Source organism: Aricia agestis, chromosome 3 (genome assembly GCF_905147365.1).
Source record: "Aricia agestis chromosome 3, ilAriAges1.1, whole genome shotgun sequence".
Classification (NCBI taxonomy): Eukaryota; Metazoa; Arthropoda; class Insecta; order Lepidoptera; family Lycaenidae; genus Aricia; species Aricia agestis.
This window is the reverse complement of record NC_056408.1, coordinates 7,057,098-7,075,104: the sequence shown is the minus strand read 5'-3', so window position 1 is coordinate 7,075,104 and position 18,007 is coordinate 7,057,098. Positions and strand designations below refer to the sequence as shown.

General features: G+C 36.7%; 1 protein-coding gene across 1 annotated transcript in view; it reads right to left on the bottom strand.

Annotated features, from left to right (window-relative positions):
* LOC121725563 (lachesin-like) overlaps nucleotides 1-18,007 on the bottom strand; it is a 103,607-nt gene that overhangs the window by 3,355 nt on the left and 82,245 nt on the right. Inside the window, exons 6-7 of the mRNA XM_042112576.1 lie at nucleotides 5,110-5,241; nucleotides 3,040-3,159 (exon numbers count right to left, since the gene is read on the bottom strand). Coding sequence (XP_041968510.1) covers nucleotides 3,040-3,159; nucleotides 5,110-5,241 — 252 coding nt within the window. The remainder of the gene's footprint in view (nucleotides 1-3,039; nucleotides 3,160-5,109; nucleotides 5,242-18,007) is intronic.

Genomic DNA, 18,007 nt, shown 5'->3' with positions numbered 1-18,007 from the left:
CATAAGATTACTGTATTATAACTAGCTGTCCCGGCAAACGTTGTTTTGCCATATATATTTTTTTTGTATGAAAAATAGATGTTGGCCGATTCTCAGACCTACTCAACATGCTCACAAAATTTCATGAGAATCGGTCAAGCCGTTTCGGAGGAGAATGGCAACGAAAACTGTGACACGAGAATTTTATGTATTAGATTTATAAACTATGAGATATCTATAGATTCGAAATTCTAATCTAACAGAGACGAAGGTACTAACAGTTGTTATAATTATTGATAGTTCCATAACAATAATTGTAGTTGTTAATAGTCCATACGTTGCCGTGGTGTATGAAGTTCTCGATCAGCTGCTAATCTCTCATTATGTTATTATTGATAGTTCCATAACAATTGTAGTTGTTAATACGAGTAGTTCATACGTGGCCGAGGTGTGTGAAGTTCCGATCATCTGTTAATCTCTCATTGTCTGGCGCCCGCCCAACTTGAGATGAGAGAATGTTTAATAGCTCTCTAATAGACTCCATGTGTGACGTGCATTAATCACACAATCGTGGACTTCTCACTAAAGTGTAATCAGGGCATTTGGACAAGTTATCTATTGATAATAATTATTATGACAACAAAATTCAATAACAAGATGTAAAATCATATAATAAGCCATTTCAAAAAAGTGACATCTGAATATTACAATAGTTAACAGGTCTCGTATGTTTGTTTACGAAGATTGGTTGAAAATCAATATAATAATAAAATTATTACTTTAGTAATTGTATAAAGTGAATAACTTTTTATTTAACAAGTAACACTCAGGTGATGTAAATTTTTATATCTTTTTAATGATGATTTTATGATTGTCACAATTATAATTAAATAGTACCTAGAATGTAATAGAGTTTTCATAAGTATATGTGAATTCTACGAATGTACGTAAAACATTAATCCGCTTTCTGTTTATGTTTTTATCAATATTTTACTTCGGGACTTATGAATATTGATGAAACTCATCGATCACGGTTTGGGATAATATTCAATCAAGGGAAATTAATAATTGGTCCCGGTGCCAACGCACGTGGACACTGTTTGTATTGAATATGCTTTTTAAATTACTTCCGAAGCACAAATTCAATTACATCGGATCGATAGGATCAGAGTATATGTTAAGCGAAGGCTGACGTATCACGTATGGTGAATGCTCTTATATACTACCTTTTTTGGTCCTTTGCCTGGTAATATTATAGACATTATGACAGTTTTTATTTATTTAGAAAATTTTAACAATCCTTCCCCCCCGGATACTTTTATCAGAGGTCGCTTAAACTCAAACTCATTTTTTTTTATTCTGAATATTTTTTTCAAATATTGTCTGAACTTTTATCTTTTGTTTTTTATTTTTATTTAGAGACGTAAAGCCTGTGGGTTGATCAATCTTTCAATTAACTTCACTTATTAAACATTTTACAAACATACACTTAATTGCAAATATTACACTCAAATAAAAATGTAATAACGGTGTAAGCTTAGCAAGATTGGCCCCTGTTCGGACGGTTTATATTTCGGGGCCGCAATACGAAATGATTACATGGATTGACTTGACATTTTTACACACCATTGCATTTCAAATGTACGAGTGTTTTTGCCGTATTTGCTGAATGGCTGCTAGCTTAAGGCATTAGAAGGTCGGAAAAATTTGTTATATAAACTAATAATATTATTAATTTCTCATTTAATCTAAATGTTTAAACTTTAAACACCTAAAACATTATATTAATGTATCGAAATAAATTATATATTATAATATAGAAAATGTGCAGATTAGCTCAGCGGGTGATCGTATGAATTTTGTAGTTTACGGTGAAACATAAATTATTATATTATAGCTATGCGAAGCTAAAGTGTAGAGTGTAATAGCGTAGTATATTTTGTAATGTTGTGACGACCTCCATGGCTCAGTGGATGAGCGCGTCGCGTTGATAGCTTAAAGCTTAGGCCAAACCTACAAAAAACACATTTGACAACTTGACGCTCCGCAGTCGCCTGGTCGCGTAGGTTTGGCCTAAGCCTAATTCATGAATCCCCAAGCGGCCACATCCGGCCGCGATAACAATAGATAAGCTTTTGTGTCTGTTTTTCCACGATCGAAAGGGAAAAATTCGAAAGGGGTTCGAATCCCGCTGATAGGCAAAAGTAATACTTTTTATACTATTCATATATTTCCGTTCTTCGTCCTTTAGGTACTTAGCACGGGGCCAGACTGACGTGGTGTGAAGCGTCCATAGATATTATTATTATAATGTGTATTGCATTTTGAGCAGGTGATATATTATAAACTACGAAAGTGTGTTTGTCTATTTATTTGTTACCTCTACACGCTTACGGAACTCAAACGATTTATATTTTATACGAGCTTTTGCCCGCGGCTTCGCTCGCGTTGATAAGTATTATTATATACAAACTTTCATCCCCTATTTTAACCCCTTGGAGGTAGAATTGATCAAAATCCTTTCTTAGCGGATGCCTACGTCATATCTTATACCTGCATGCCAAATTTCAGCCCGATGGGTCCAGTGGTTTGGGCTGTGCGTTAATAGATCACTATGTCAGTCAGTCACCTTTGAGTTTTATATATAAAGATTATGAAGTTTTGTTATGGTGCGATTGGGCTCCGTGAAAGGAGTAGGATAGTGTCTATCTCACAAAAATGTACGGTTCTCTCGCGATACATCAATTTCAGTTCATATTTAGGAAATAACTACTATACTATAATATAAGTGACGATGATAAGCGTAAAGCGTTCATTGAATGCGCATTGCGTAATAAAAAATACTCTTTGCATATAAATGCTACAAACAAAATACGCCTACCTTCGCACCCCAGCAATAACGTTTAACGCGTGTTTGAAAGTAAAACTTTGTACGATAATATAATGTGATAACTATGTAATATAATGAAGAGTATGAAACGAGATAAAAACTTTGAGACGTAGCCACCAGCTATTCTTAATTAAACTATGTAAAGTTTTAGGGTTTAATTTTGTACGTACAGTCTTCTCGGTACCAGGAGTTCATAGCTTTAGGCGAGGCTTCTATGTAGCACTGAAGTTCCACGTCGCTTCCGAGTGGCGCGCCCACTAATTGGTTCGTCACTTTCACTTGAGGTATGACTGAAATAAATTTTCATATTAGGTATATACCATAAAGTTAATATACCTAGCGGAATAGAGAAACAAAGTCCTGAGACAGCGAGATGTCTCTATCAGTAACACTGCGTGGTAAAAAGAGACGTGTGATACATGACAGTAGCACTCTTTTTTTGACGTCCAGTCGGCACGTGCCGCACGTTGATAATTTAATCTCATAGAATTCATGTTCAATCATGCTTGTGTAAGTGTATACGTACACATATTTTTCACACAGATGAAAACCAATTTCGGTATCGTTTGACAGCTCGAGATTGTTGCTCTATTCCGCTAGGTATATTAACTTTATGGTTTATACTAAGGTAGCAGTTGAAACACTCGTTGAAAGTAACTTATGCCGCAGTTAGAGATTGATTACATAAGTAGTTGGGAAGATTCTGTCTTTATGTCAAAACGTTCACTAAGTATACAGCATGACTGGTGACACATCATGTTCAATACTTAAGGAGAGTACTCGGTACTCGATTCTCATTATTATTATGTAATAAAATTGGGTACTTCATTTTTGACCAAATTTCCCTTTTAATAAATAATCATGGACACTAAGTAAATTACGCGGCCAGGCAAGTAGGCATACAGTATGCAGTAGTACGCGCCCATGTCCGTGCGCTGCACGTGACCCAGCTCCAGGCTGCAATAGTCAACATCAAACTGGCAACTTACAGTGCACCTGCACGTGATACCGGCGGCTGATGGTGGGCGGCACGCCGTTGCTCGCGATGCAGTAGTACGCGCCCATGTCCATGCGCTGCACGTGACCCAGCTCCAGGCTGCAATAGTCAACATCAAACTGGCAACTTACAGTGCACCTGCACGTGACACCGGCGGCTGATGGTGGGCGGCACGCCGTTGCTCGCGATGCAGTAGTACGCGCCCATGTCCGTGCGCTGCACGTGACCCAGCTCCAGGCTGCAATAGTCAACATCAAACTGGCAACTTACAGTGCACCTGCACGTGATACCGGCGGCTGATGGTGGGCGGCACGCCGTTGCTCGCGATGCAGTAGTACGCGCCCATGTCCGTGCGCTGCACGTGACCCAGCTCCAGGCTGCAATAGTCAACATCAAACTGGCAACTTACAGTGCACCTGCACGTGATACCGGCGGCTGATGGTGGGCGGCACGCCGTTGCTCGCGATGCAGTAGTACGCGCCCATGTCCATGCGCTGCACGTGACCCAGCTCCAGGCTGCAATAGTCAACATCAAACTGGCAACTTACAGTGCACCTGCACGTGACACCGGCGGCTGATGGTGGGCGGCACGCCGTTGCTCGCGATGCAGTAGTACGCGCCCATGTCCGTGCGCTGCACGTGACCCAGCTCCAGGCTGCAATAGTCAACATCAAACTGGCAACTTACAGTGCACCTGCACGTGATACCGGCGGCTGATGGTGGGCGGCACGCCGTTGCTCGCGATGCAGTAGTACGCGCCCATGTCCGTGCGCTGCACGTGACCCAGCTCCAGGCTGCAATAGTCAACATCAAACTGGCAACTTACAGTGCACCTGCACGTGATACCGGCGGCTGATGGTGGGCGGCACGCCGTTGCTCGCGATGCAGTAGTACGCGCCCATGTCCGTGCGCTGCACGTGACCCAGCTCCAGGCTGCAATAGTCAACATCAAACTGGCAACTTACAGTGCACCTGCACGTGATACCGGCGGCTGACGGTGGGCGGCACGCCGTTGCTCGCGATGCAGTAGTACGCGCCCATGTCCTTGCGCTGCACGTGACCCAGCTCCAGGCTGCAATAGTCAACATCAAACTGGCAACTTACAGTGCACCTGCACGTGATACCGGCGGCTGACGGTGGGCGGCACGCCGTTGCTCGCGATGCAGTAGTACGCGCCCATGTCCTTGCGCTGCACGTGACCCAGCTCCAGGCTGCAATAGTCAACATCAAACTGGCAACTTACAGTGCACCTGCACGTGATACCGGCGGCTGACGGTGGGCGGCACGCCGTTGCTCGCGATGCAGTAGTACGCGCCCATGTCCGTGCGCTGCACGTGACCCAGCTCCAGGCTCTCGCCGCGAAAGGTTTCCACAACTGCAATTGCCATCATCATTATCATCTTTTACATTGAGATGGAGAAACAAAGAGAACTATTGCCAGCATTGTACAGTTCAAGAAAACGAACTGATAGTACTTTAGAAAGTCTAAAGTTTTGGGTGTTTAAGGTATCCCTATGTGTCCCTTACATTATAGAGTTTATTGTAAAATTTGCAGCACTGATAGAGTTACTTTTGAATTCCATATTTTTATGAGAAATGCCGTAACGCATTTTTTTCACATACGATAGTAATTAAAAAAAATAACTAATCGAGAATCATCTTTTTAAACGCCAGTTATTTTGCGTTTGCGCACACGTGACCCAACTCCAGGCTCTCGCCGCGAAAAATCTCCATGACTGCAATAATAATTATTATTATTGTCATTTTGATGATAACAGAAATAGAATGCCTCCGTGGTCTAGTGGTTAAGAGCGTGGCACTTGACTCGGAGGTCGTGTTTTCGATTCCCGCGTTGAAAACATGTTATTTCCAAGTTTAGTTAGAACAATGCAGGCTGATCACCTGATTGTCCCACAAGTAAGATGATCCATGCGTCAGAATAATCGGATGGGCATGTAAAAAGTCGGTCCTGTGCCTTAATTCTCGCCAGTCGTGTCGGTCTTCCGTTCCACTGGGTTATGAGAGAAAAAGGAATAGAGAGTGCTCTTGTGTCCTGCGCTCACACTCCTGCGTAGCTGGCCTGGTTTCAATTAAACCGGCCACCGTCAACAAAACCGGTGCAAAAGTTATTAATAGGAATAGAACCAACGTCATTTTGGACCGACTTCCAAAAAGGAGGAGGTTAGAATGTCTGCGGCTGCCCGCGCCGTGTACGCAAAGCACACGCCGTCTGCGTTACTGCATGTAAACTGATTTGTGTGATTCACGGCGGGCAGCCGTAGACATGCGCCGCCGGTGCCCGCGGGGCACCTGCGGCGCGGTCTTTTTGCCCACCGTGTGCGTTGGTAATATAGGATTCCCTTTGTGCTATCGTTCGCGGCGAAACTGACCGGCCCGCCCCGCCCCTTCGTCAGCAAAGCGCCTTATGTTGTACCATATAGAGATACTCAAACAGGGATTCCTCCTGTGTGGCTGACCGCACGAACGCAGAACCCTTGAATGCGTGGCCGCTCTGTCTGATAGGTTCTGTAGTCTTTACTTTTGGCAAGCGATCGCAAACTTATACGCAGGTCCATACTACTTTACATTAATGTATTAATGTGAAACCTAACTTATTTACGGAAAATTTACACGGAGATTCATTACCGGTTCGTATTTTTATTGAAGGGGTATAAGAATACCCCTTCATCACTTGCAGTTGCAAGTGACGAAGGGGTATTCTATTCCAATTCAATAAAATGCTCGGTCCTCTAATTTTACGTTTATAGATTTTTCATTTTACTCACTTTTAAAACGTTGGAATTCACTTAATGCCATGCCAAATGAACCGTGTTAGCATAATAAAAGATTTTATGTCCGAGACCATTTCAGAATGGGTAATATTACTTTATGCTCGCTCAGCTTACAATATGTTTTAGATGAAAACGATTTCTTGGTTAGCGATTATGTTAAAGTTTACGTTAGTGATAAAACTTACTAGAATATAATATGTCCTTAAAAATAAATTATTTTAAATAGTAATTAAAATTTAAATTATCTTGTAATATTAATATTATTTCAAATATTATCAGCTTTCAATTTTGACGCTAATAATTTGAAAACGTTTTAGATATTGTGTATATCATGTAAACACCTACTTGAATACGAATCCTATGTGTACATTGACAATTATAGAAATACGTTACAAAATAAAATATTCTAGAGATATATTTTTATTATACGTGGGAGAGCCATGCTTCGGCACGAATGGGCCGGCTCGACCGGAGAAATACCACGTTCTCACAGAAAACCGGCGTGAAACAGCGCTTGCGCTGTGTTTCGCTGAGTGAGTGAGTTTACCGGAGGCCCAATTCCCTTCCCTATCCTCCCCTATTCCCTTCCCTTCCCATCCCTACCCTATTCCCTCATAAAAGGCCGGCAACGCACCTGCAGCTCTTCTGATGCTGCGAGTGTCCATGGGCGATGGAAGTTGCTTTCCATCAGGTGACCCGTTTGCTCGTTTGCCCCCTTCATTCATAAAAAAAAATTCACTTATTTTACTTGATATTTACAATAAAGTATTTTACACAATTTATCTAACATAAATTAAAAATAAATTTAGCAAATGAGCGAAAAACGTTTATTTTCTCTACGGATCAAAGTGCTCTGCCATGTTGAGTCTAGAAAATAAAGGCCTTATAAAATATTCTGCGATTGTTTATTTCGGTGGGCTGTTTTTGATTTGAAAAGCCAAAAGAGAAACGTACGATCCAACCTTTTAATCCTTTTTTATTTTTATTACACGAAACCAATGGAACGCAAAAATGTGGTTCCATATAAAAATATTTCAGGAGAGTTCATTTTGTACTTAAATTCCAAAATCACATGGAAGCGAAATAAACCCTTTTTAATTAAATCGACTAACGATGTCATATTTTGCCATCTCATTGTATGCCATACGAATATGATATTTTTTTTAACTTTAAAAATAAAAGTTAAAAGTTAAATTTAATATTATTTCTAGGATTTTGTTGTAGAAAGCAGATTGTTTAAAAAAATTTGTTGAGTGTTACCACGCTGCTAGTACTAGTTAAATCAATATGGTGATAAAATTTATTAATTACGTACTTCATGTGTTTTGTAAGTATTCTGGGGGAGTGGTATTGCCCAAGTTTAGATATTTTTAGTTTTATCAGATATTTTTTTTGTTTACGTAAGTATAATCTTTTCTCTATATAAAAACGGACATTAATTGAGATAATGCGCAACACCAAATTAAACTTAAAAGTAGAAACAAATTTTTCCTTATTTTGTGTTTTCTAAAATATAAATGCGGCTCCAGAAATTTAAAACACGCTTCGACATTTCTCTGTTTCAATTTGGTGGACGTTTGTTCATTAGTGCCCGGCGGCAGTACTCTAATGTACCATTTCACGTTTCGACGGCGGCTAATTTATACTATTTTATACCGTCCCAGCTCAGAAACGAGCTAAACACAGCGTGCAGCTTAAATCACTTAATCACGACCAGACTGTTTTGGTCCCGATTTCCGTTTAGTCGCATAAGAGATGTTATGACGTAGGCATCCGCTAAGAAAGGATTTTGATCAATTCCACCTCCAAGGGGTAAAAATAGGGGATGAAAGTTTGTATGTAATAATACTTCTTAACGCGAGCGAAGCCGCGGGCAAAAGCTCGTATTATATAATTTGTATCCTATAATATTTTCGCTAATACGTCAAATTTGGGGTTTTAACTGTTATAAACTATTTGTATCATGCATTTTGCTTCAACAAATATTATTTTTGCACGCCATTAACCAATTTTAAACTTTCTTTTTTTATTTGTAACCAACATTAATACTACGACTTCAGTTGTATTTTTTGTTCCCAAACAAAGCCAGTGTAAGCGGATCAGCCCGCGATCCTATTGCCAACAGCCGCGCTTTTTTGTGTCTTTACAACAATTGTACTAATAAATAAATCTCTATGAAATTGGATTTTCCTGTCATAACATTTCTTTTCGCGAATTTATCTGCTACTGACATTTTAATCCAAAAAGAGGCTGATTCTGTCGACTATAAACTTGTACGTGATCAAAATAATACAATGCCTGGAACGGTTGAATTTAATAAAAAATGTTTCGACAGTGGGCGGCATTGAATTCGATTTGGAAATTCTTTTTGCAGAATTTAACTCGGTTAAGTATGTAAAGGTTTGTAAGTACCCCCATAGAATTTAAAGAACGTTTTAATTTTAAAATTCTTCTGAACCGAATAATTAATTTTATAGGACGTTTAAGACATAACAATCTTTATCTTTTTTAAAGTTTTATTTTTTATTTATTTATACTAGCTAAGTATATAATAAGATGGTCTTTTTCGAAGAATTTAATGACGGTTTTACTATTATAGTACCGTTCAACGAAAATTTATGTTACAAGATACACATCCGCTATGACCTGTATACTTACGGTCGTTCCCAATATTTGATCTATCTCTGGTTTTGCCCTACTAGAGATAGGAATAGCTCACATTAGACATTAGAGACATATATTTTATGTCAATTGTGAGCTATTCCTATCTCTAGTAGGGCAAAACTAGAGATAGATCAAATATTGGGAACGGCCGTTAGTTTACCTTAGATCTTACTGTCACACTCAGAGACATAACTTCAATTTAATGTAGAGTTTGACAGATAATGTATGGGGTCATTATTATATTATAATATTACAGTTAAGTAATTAATGTTTGTCTCTGAGTGTGGCAGTAAGTATGAAAAACACTCAAAGTGTGACAATTCTAATTTTTAAACTGTATCAAAGATCACTACAAGAAAAAACAATTCAGTAGTTCAATTTACTGTTTTTAAAAAAGTAATTAAGGTCGTAAACAGAGAGTTAATTAAATTGGTACCTAATGTATAAGAGCTTTTACGAAAGTTATACAACTTTCTAATTTATGTTCAGCTCTAAAATACGAACGATTCCTTTTGGTAAAAACTGAAAATGATATTTAATTCAATATGAGTTGATTCAACAGTTTCATAGTTTATAATAATATAGAGTTTTGGTTTACTTGGCCTTGTTTTAGCAAAAAAATGTTTTCCAAGATATTTTCAATGACATCACCTAATTACAGCGATAATATCGCATGCATTATTCAAAAGCAATCAAAGAATATTTGTAATTATGTATGTAAATCATGAAACCAGGTATGCTATCAGGGAATCGGTGGATGCGCTTTCAAACCGTCAAATTACCATAATTTATTCGAAGCTGTCAGTTGGGTCTTAAATTTGTGGAGGAACGTTTTTCAAGCGGAAAAATTGTGAAAACGGTCACGTACTCGGCGTCAAGATACGTAAGGTATAGTTTGATGACGTCATAACGCGGTGCGATAAGATCGAGCTCCGCATCCGCTTAGGAATTTCCTGAGCGCGCACGGGCGACTAAATTGTCCCTGTCGTGCTTCATATTATTTTCTATTATAGGCTTTATATTATTAAACGTTAAGTGTATTTTTCTATCAAATTGAATAATCTAATATGCTTAATAGCATAATATTATGCTTTCAGTTTTAAAAAAACACCGATAACCCCAAACTTGGAGGTATCTTTGGAGGTCGGAGTTCTATTCACCTTCGAACAATGGTATATCTTGGTGCAAAATCTTACTTTTTGGTAACATATTATGCCCGAAATACTTCATATAAACCCAAAATCACCGTAAGTTTCCATTTAAATTTTGAGGAGTTCCCTCGATTACTCCTGGATCCCATCGTCAAGTCACCACTTTTATGAACATAGTAGCAATCCCACGATTGTACCCTATGCAACAAAACAAAAATTTTGAAAATCGGTTTACAAACGCCAGAGTTATTGATGAACATACACAAACGAACATAGAACCTCCTCCTTTTTGGAAGTCGGTTAAAAAGGGGTTTTAACTTTCGCTTCAAGATCGCAAACATAATATTATTATCGTTTGTTCACACTCTATTTATTTAACGAGCATATAAAATCGTCTCAGACAGACTAGTGATGAGTGTGATAATAATTAAATACATCACTGTTGAATTCTATTGTTTAACTATAATAATATCATAATTTAATCATATTTTTATATTTTCTTAAAATAGACAGTAACCATTCTACTTAACTTTATAATTAATTTGAATGGAATTTATATAAAACAAATACGAACAAAACACGAAAATATCCACTACTAAACACTGCCTATTGTTTCGTTTCAATCTCAGTATTTAATTCAACATGACACCCTAAATATATTGCTGTTTTTCATTGGAAATTTTTACATCAAATTATGCAACTAAAAACTGCTCTCCTGTTATATTTCTATTTCGAGCTGAAATTTTCACACGATTGATAAAATCTACTGTTTCAAAGAAACGTACCATTAGCAGTTTTTGTTGGGTAATAATTAAAATATCGTTCGTTATGCCGAACAGTTTCATATGCATGGAAATGTGTGAAAGTTTTGGTCCGATGACAGAATGATGGACGGATTGGTGGCTGTAGGAATGGATGGAAAAATAGTGTTTTGCCATCTACAGTGGTGTGGTTGAGTTTCTAAATTATACAACCAAAAAGGGAAACCTTTTGAATTCGTTACGCCCGCGCCGCTCGTATTTCACAACGCCAAACTTTTTTGAATACACTCGCGTTTCGAAGTTATGGTACAGAACGAGTTTGAAAAAACTTAAGCTCTAAAGAAACAAGTGCCTTTGAATAAAAACTGAGTATCTATATATATAAAACTCAAAGGTGACTGACTGATTGACATAGTGATCTATCAACGCACAGTCCAAACCACTGGACGGATCGGGCTGAAATTTGGCATGCAGGTAGATGTTATGACGTAGGCATCCGCTAAGAAAGGATTTTGATCAATTCTACCCCCAAGGGGTCAAAATAGGGGATGAATGTTTGTATATAATAATACTTGCTAACGCGAGCGAAGCCGCGGGCAAAAGGTCGTATTTTATACGCCTTCAAAGCCGAGTAGCGCTTAAGCGCACTTGATTAAACAAAAACGCAAAATTATTAAATAAACGACACACGCAACTTCATTGCGCCAAAATCGTTTATCGCGCGAACATCGTACATTTTTCTGGGATAAAAAATATCCTACCTCCTTTCCCGGGACTCAAGTATTCCTATACCAAATTTCAGCAAATTCGTATCAGCGGTTTTAACCTGAAGAGGTAACAAACAGACAGGCAGACAGACGGACAAACAGACATACAGATGGATACATTTCGCATTTACAATATTATATTAATATGGATAGTAATGATTTTCAAGTGTTTAGCGATCGATCGTGGGAATCGCAGACACAATAGATTTTCAATTATTATACCAAATTTCAGCATATTCGTATCAGCGGTTTTAACGTGAAGAGGTAACAAACAGACAGGCAGACAGACGGACAAACAGACATACAGATGGATACATTTCGCATTTACAATATTATATTAATATGGATAGTAATGATTTTCAAGTATTTATCGATCGATCGTGGGAATCGCAGACACAATAGATTTTCAATTATTATGCGACAGCCGGGTGCCGCTTGGGGATTGATGGGTGTGTAAGACAGGGTTAATGAATCCTTTCAAATTCCTATTTCCAATTTCAGAAATCATTGCGATTCTTTCCCAGTTATTTATGCGTAAGGCATCCGAAATGCAAGGTACATGCCAAACCCATTATGCTATAAGTAAGAAGCCGTGTAGGCGGTCTGCGGGTACCGAAACATAGGTCCGTATAATCGTATTCGAAACTTTTCAGTCAAAACAATTTTACAGAAATAACTTCGCTAAAATTGTAATAAAGGTTTAAAAATAAAAACGATTGTTTCAACCAGTTTTATAATAGGCTTTATAGCGAATTAATTTACACGATTTAAATAAAAGTACATACTACTCTACGAATAATAAAAACTAAAGAAACGTAATATTTCTTATTCCAACAACGGCAGGTGGCATAATAATAATAATATTATTGACACTAACTATATTAGCATCAATGATGCAAACGACCAAAATTCAAACTGCAACAAACCAAATCTGCAATGTAAGCCGATGGTAATTATTATGATTGAAATACACTTTAGCCATTAGAACGTACATGACATTATCATAAATTAAACAATTTCCCTGAAGCCGTGTACTAATTATATGACACAAATATAATATCCAGTTATAATAATAATAATTAGTATTCAAATTGAATCGAATTTACGGTAATTACTACGCGGCTTAATTTAATTATTTTGGTTTCTCGTAATGAATATTTATGCAAAACTGTTAAGTAAACTGCAATGAGATATTCTTTTTTGGCTCCGAGTTCATTAAAATACAGGATGTTTCAAAATAATATAGTATCCAAAGTTTCAAGAGTGAATACTCATGAATAGCAACTTCTATGATGAAGACAATATTCCTTAAAAAAACTGTAGGATATCAAGCGCTATATTATATACTAGTAGTGTATTGTGTTTTATATACTAGGCATTTTTAATTATTAATAGTTTTACTATTACGCATCAGTATTAATAAATTATTTTTCAAATTAGAAGAATAACACAGACACTTTTGAAGTGAAATCTTTTTATAAAAATTTTTGAAAATAACACAGAACACAACCACCCCGTGAACCACATAAGATATTTTTAGCGGATAAACGCTTATAATATTATGTCAGTCACTATCAGAATAATGGTTGGTGGTTTAGGATTTATCTTTGTAAATCGTCATAATATTAGACAAAACGGTTTGTGAAGGGACGGTTATTGCCATTTCCAGCTGGGACCGTGTTATTTATGTTTATTATGCTATATAGTTTACTGTAAAAATATCTCCAAATATAGTATAAGTGTACATAAAATTGTAGACATTCAGTTTATGTCAGAAGTTTTACGCTACATTAACAGTAAACTGACTTTCAGCGGCTAACTTAAACTAAGCTAACTTTCTCAATGAAATAGTGTAATAACGTATTATCGGTTGGATGTAAACGAAAAGTTTACATCTAACCGACAATATATACGGAATTACGATAAACTGTTTTGAGCTAATTTTCAGCAGCTGACAGTCAGTTTGGTCTAAACGTAAGTCTTGCCAAACTAAGTTTTCATTGGTTATTTTACTAATAAAATATTATTCTGATCTAGTTAAGTCAGTCCATAAAAATAGGCTTTGTACATACGTGCTACGTCAAATACAGGCTCGTACTGTACAAAAGCCCGAAAATGCAGTTAATAAACGTCGCTCCTGTCATCAGCGTACGGTAATCGTGTCATAAAAGATATAAAAATAAATATTTCCAGTTAAATAAAAATTTATTCGCAGCTAAAACGGCAGGAATAGCGTTATTGGAACGTTATCATAAAACGTTGACACTGACAGACATTCACGCTCATAATATTAAATGTGTCAGACATTATCACATTCTTGTCACGTTGGCTTATCAAATGTTGTATAGTTCTAACGTGTAGCAATTTGAGCGTGACACAATTTCGTCTATATAAAATAACTTCACCTGTTTGGGAGGCTGACGTACTTTGCATAATTCTCGCTTAATATCATTTCATCCTGTTCATTTTAATGTAAATCTATAGACATGTCTTACGGGCGAACTGGTATTCTGCTAAACAATCTTACATTAACGTTTCGATACTGTCTCGGTAAAGTTGACAATAAACATAAATTAAATCTAGTAGAATCAGAGCACACAATATCTAGTACAGCTACATTATTACCTAATTATTTTAACGCTATCATCCACACATAAAATATGATAATATAGATGTTTTCTCGCGGGAATGAAAGAATAAACTGTTGTTTAGTGACCAGCTATAAAATATAAAATTTTAAAATAAATATTAAAAACATCCCAATTCCTTATATTATCATTAATTTCAGTTGATCTCAGAGACCGTTGTACTTCTGAAACCTTGAAAATAGCAAGTCATAATATTAAAAAACGAAAATAAAACAAATATTTTTACTAAAACAATAAATGCTATTTATACCTAGTTCACGACCAAGCCAATTGTACAATTTCAAAGTTTTCATTACAAAACTCCCAGAAATTCTCTAAAACACTTCATCGGAGGGTTATAAAAACTTTATTATTTTAAAGTTCCGTCAACTAATAGAAAGGCGCGGAGCTCAATCTATCGTAACTCTCTGAGTTATACAAAATTACTATTCCCGGTTTTAAATCGCACTTTAGTTAACTTGTAAACTTCATACTATTTCCTTCTGAGTTGAGACGTTAATTAAAACAGTTGGATTAACTTTAGTAATGAATTTATAAAGCAGCTGCTTGATAACTTCTTTTTATATTATTTTAAGGTCTGGACAATTGAACATGTTGAATATTTAAACAAAAATGTTTACGTTTTATTAATAACTTTATATTGTTATCTATAGTATTTGAGTGTAGATAACTGATGATTTTATTGTCTTTTTTACTAAAGAATGAATAAGATTTAATTTGGTTTAGCTTATCAAACGTGTTCGGTGGTAAACAAAAATTTGAATGAACAATTATTATGAATTTGTATTACTTAAATTGTAAACAAACTTTAATTTATGCAACATTTTAAAGTCAAATAGCTTGTTCTTGGCGGCACAATTTGGCTGCACTTGTCACTATGCGGTTTGTTGAAACGGCAGTGTGATATAACAGCTGTATAATCTTAATGGAATAGAGTAATTGTATTATGTATACTGTACTAATAATATAAATACGAAAGTTTGTCTGACTGTCTATCTGTTACCTCTTCACGCCCGAGCTGAACCGATATTGCTGAAATTTGGTACGAACAAACTTTGTGTACGAAGGTACTTTCAGTGGTCAAAGTGAGAATGGAAATGTGTAATTGCTGTTTTCTTGCGTTTACTGAAATGGTATATTACTATAATATATTATAAACATTGGACATTGCCTACTTGTGCGTAAGTCTTTGCTTAGCGAAATACAATACTTCAATACTTTAGCTTCAGGTATCCTGTTGTGTATTTAAATTTTGTGTAAAAATGAAACTGCGTGTTGATATTTACCTTTTAAAGTCTACAAAAGTAGCGATAGACAAACAGACTATCGAATTAAACCATTAGGAGGGTGGGGATTATTCAAGCCTTGTTATTTTACACGTGTTGTGCATTACTTACTAAAACGTTGTGGGTTAATCTTTTAATTGCGGTTAGTTATCGCCTCCATTAGCTTAGTGATTTTAAAGTAAGCATTTATCTACGCGATCATGTGTAAATATTTTAATTACAAGTTATTTAAAAAGAAAACTGCATGTTTTACTCACTATACTACTTAGCATTTTATTAAGCTAGTACATAGGTTTTATCGCGGGCTTTGACGATAACGAAAAACCTAACACCCCCCTACTCCTACGGTGGGGTCGCCAGACTTCGGCGACTAGTCGCACGCACACAAATACCGTGCATCTAGATGTATACTCATAATTGCTTAAGTTGGTAAAAAATGCTTCGCAATAGCTTTAACGCGGCGGTCCCCGAGTGCCACGCGTATTTTTAAACTTAAGAAGCATTTTAGAAAGGCCTTTATTGTTACTCATTCCTTAAATATGAAAACCAGTTTAAAACTAGGCCTTTACATCCATTGTGGATGATTTATACAGTATTTTTCAGAGCGAAGTAACCACTCCTCAAATACTGTAGTGTCTGGAACAAGATTTTTAAATGTCCGTATGGTTGTCCAAGCGCATACGGCATTTTCACATCATAGTCGGCCTAGTCCAGAGGGAAGAACCAGTCAATACGTCTGGGACCAACTATGTGCGGGTTCCTCACGATGTTTTCCTTCACCGTACGAGCGTCCATATTATGTACTTGAGATCAGAAAATGTCTCATGCACCCTCTAGGAGTGCGAACCGAAGGTCTACCCATTAGGCCACGGACGCTCAAAACCAGTTAACAGTGCTAAAAACTCGTATTATATCATTTGATAAATCACTGTATGTGCTTTCCAATAAACATAAAATGAAATTTGACAATTCAGTGAAAAAGTTTTTCAAACAAAATGAATAAGCAATTAAATTGAAGCAGTAATCGTAAACATGACGCGAAGTAATGAAATTTTATGTTACAGAAAAGATGCAACTTTATTCTTTAACGAGCTTTTGCCCGCGGCTTCGCTCGCGTTAAGAAGTATTATTATAATATACAAACTTTCATCCCCTTTTTAACCCCCAGGGGTAGAATTGATCAAAATCCTTTCTTAACGGATGCCTACGTCGTAATATCTCCCTGCATGCTAAATTTCAGCCCAATCCGTCCAGTGGTTTGGGCTGTGCATTGATAGATCACCATGTCAGTCAGTCACCTTTGAGTTTTATATATTTAGATACTATTTGCTGCAGTGCCCTATTAGTTTATATTGCTTTTTAGATGTTGGCACTGATTATGTAGATTGTAAAGTTTTATCAGGACCTTGTCTTGTGTTTGTTGATGTAGCTTGTTATGGTATATAAATTACTAGATGTTAAGAAAACCCTTTAACTATGTTTAGGTGTATCCATATTTTGAACATTAGTATTATTAACGTGCATATTTTCTACTATATTCAGTATTTTGTAATAAGTACTGAGCAAACGTTTCTTTGCCATAATATAAAGTATTTCGTCCGTATTATTTTATTGAAGTTACTAAATAATTATGGTACTTACCATGGCAACGTGGCAACGTCGCACAACACAAACAATGGTCACCGTCAGTCTCGAGTTGTAATAATTTACTATTATTTATTCAACAAATGCACTTATCAATATAAAAAGTACCCAGTAGCCGATTCTCAGACCCACTGAATATGCATAATATAAAATTTGGTTAAAATCAGTAAAGACGCGGCCTAACATTGTGACACGAGAATTTTATATTATATAAGATTATTGTCTACCACCAAAACAAATAATTTTCTCGAATAGAAAAGTCACAACATGGAATACTTTTAGTAAGAATATTTTTTCTGGTAACGGTGCTCGGAGCCAGCCCGGCCACTATATTTTCACAATTACGCCTTTGCCACTATTATGTGTCGTAACCTAGTCGTAACACACATTGAATACTAATACACGGTTGTAATAATCAGTTCATAACA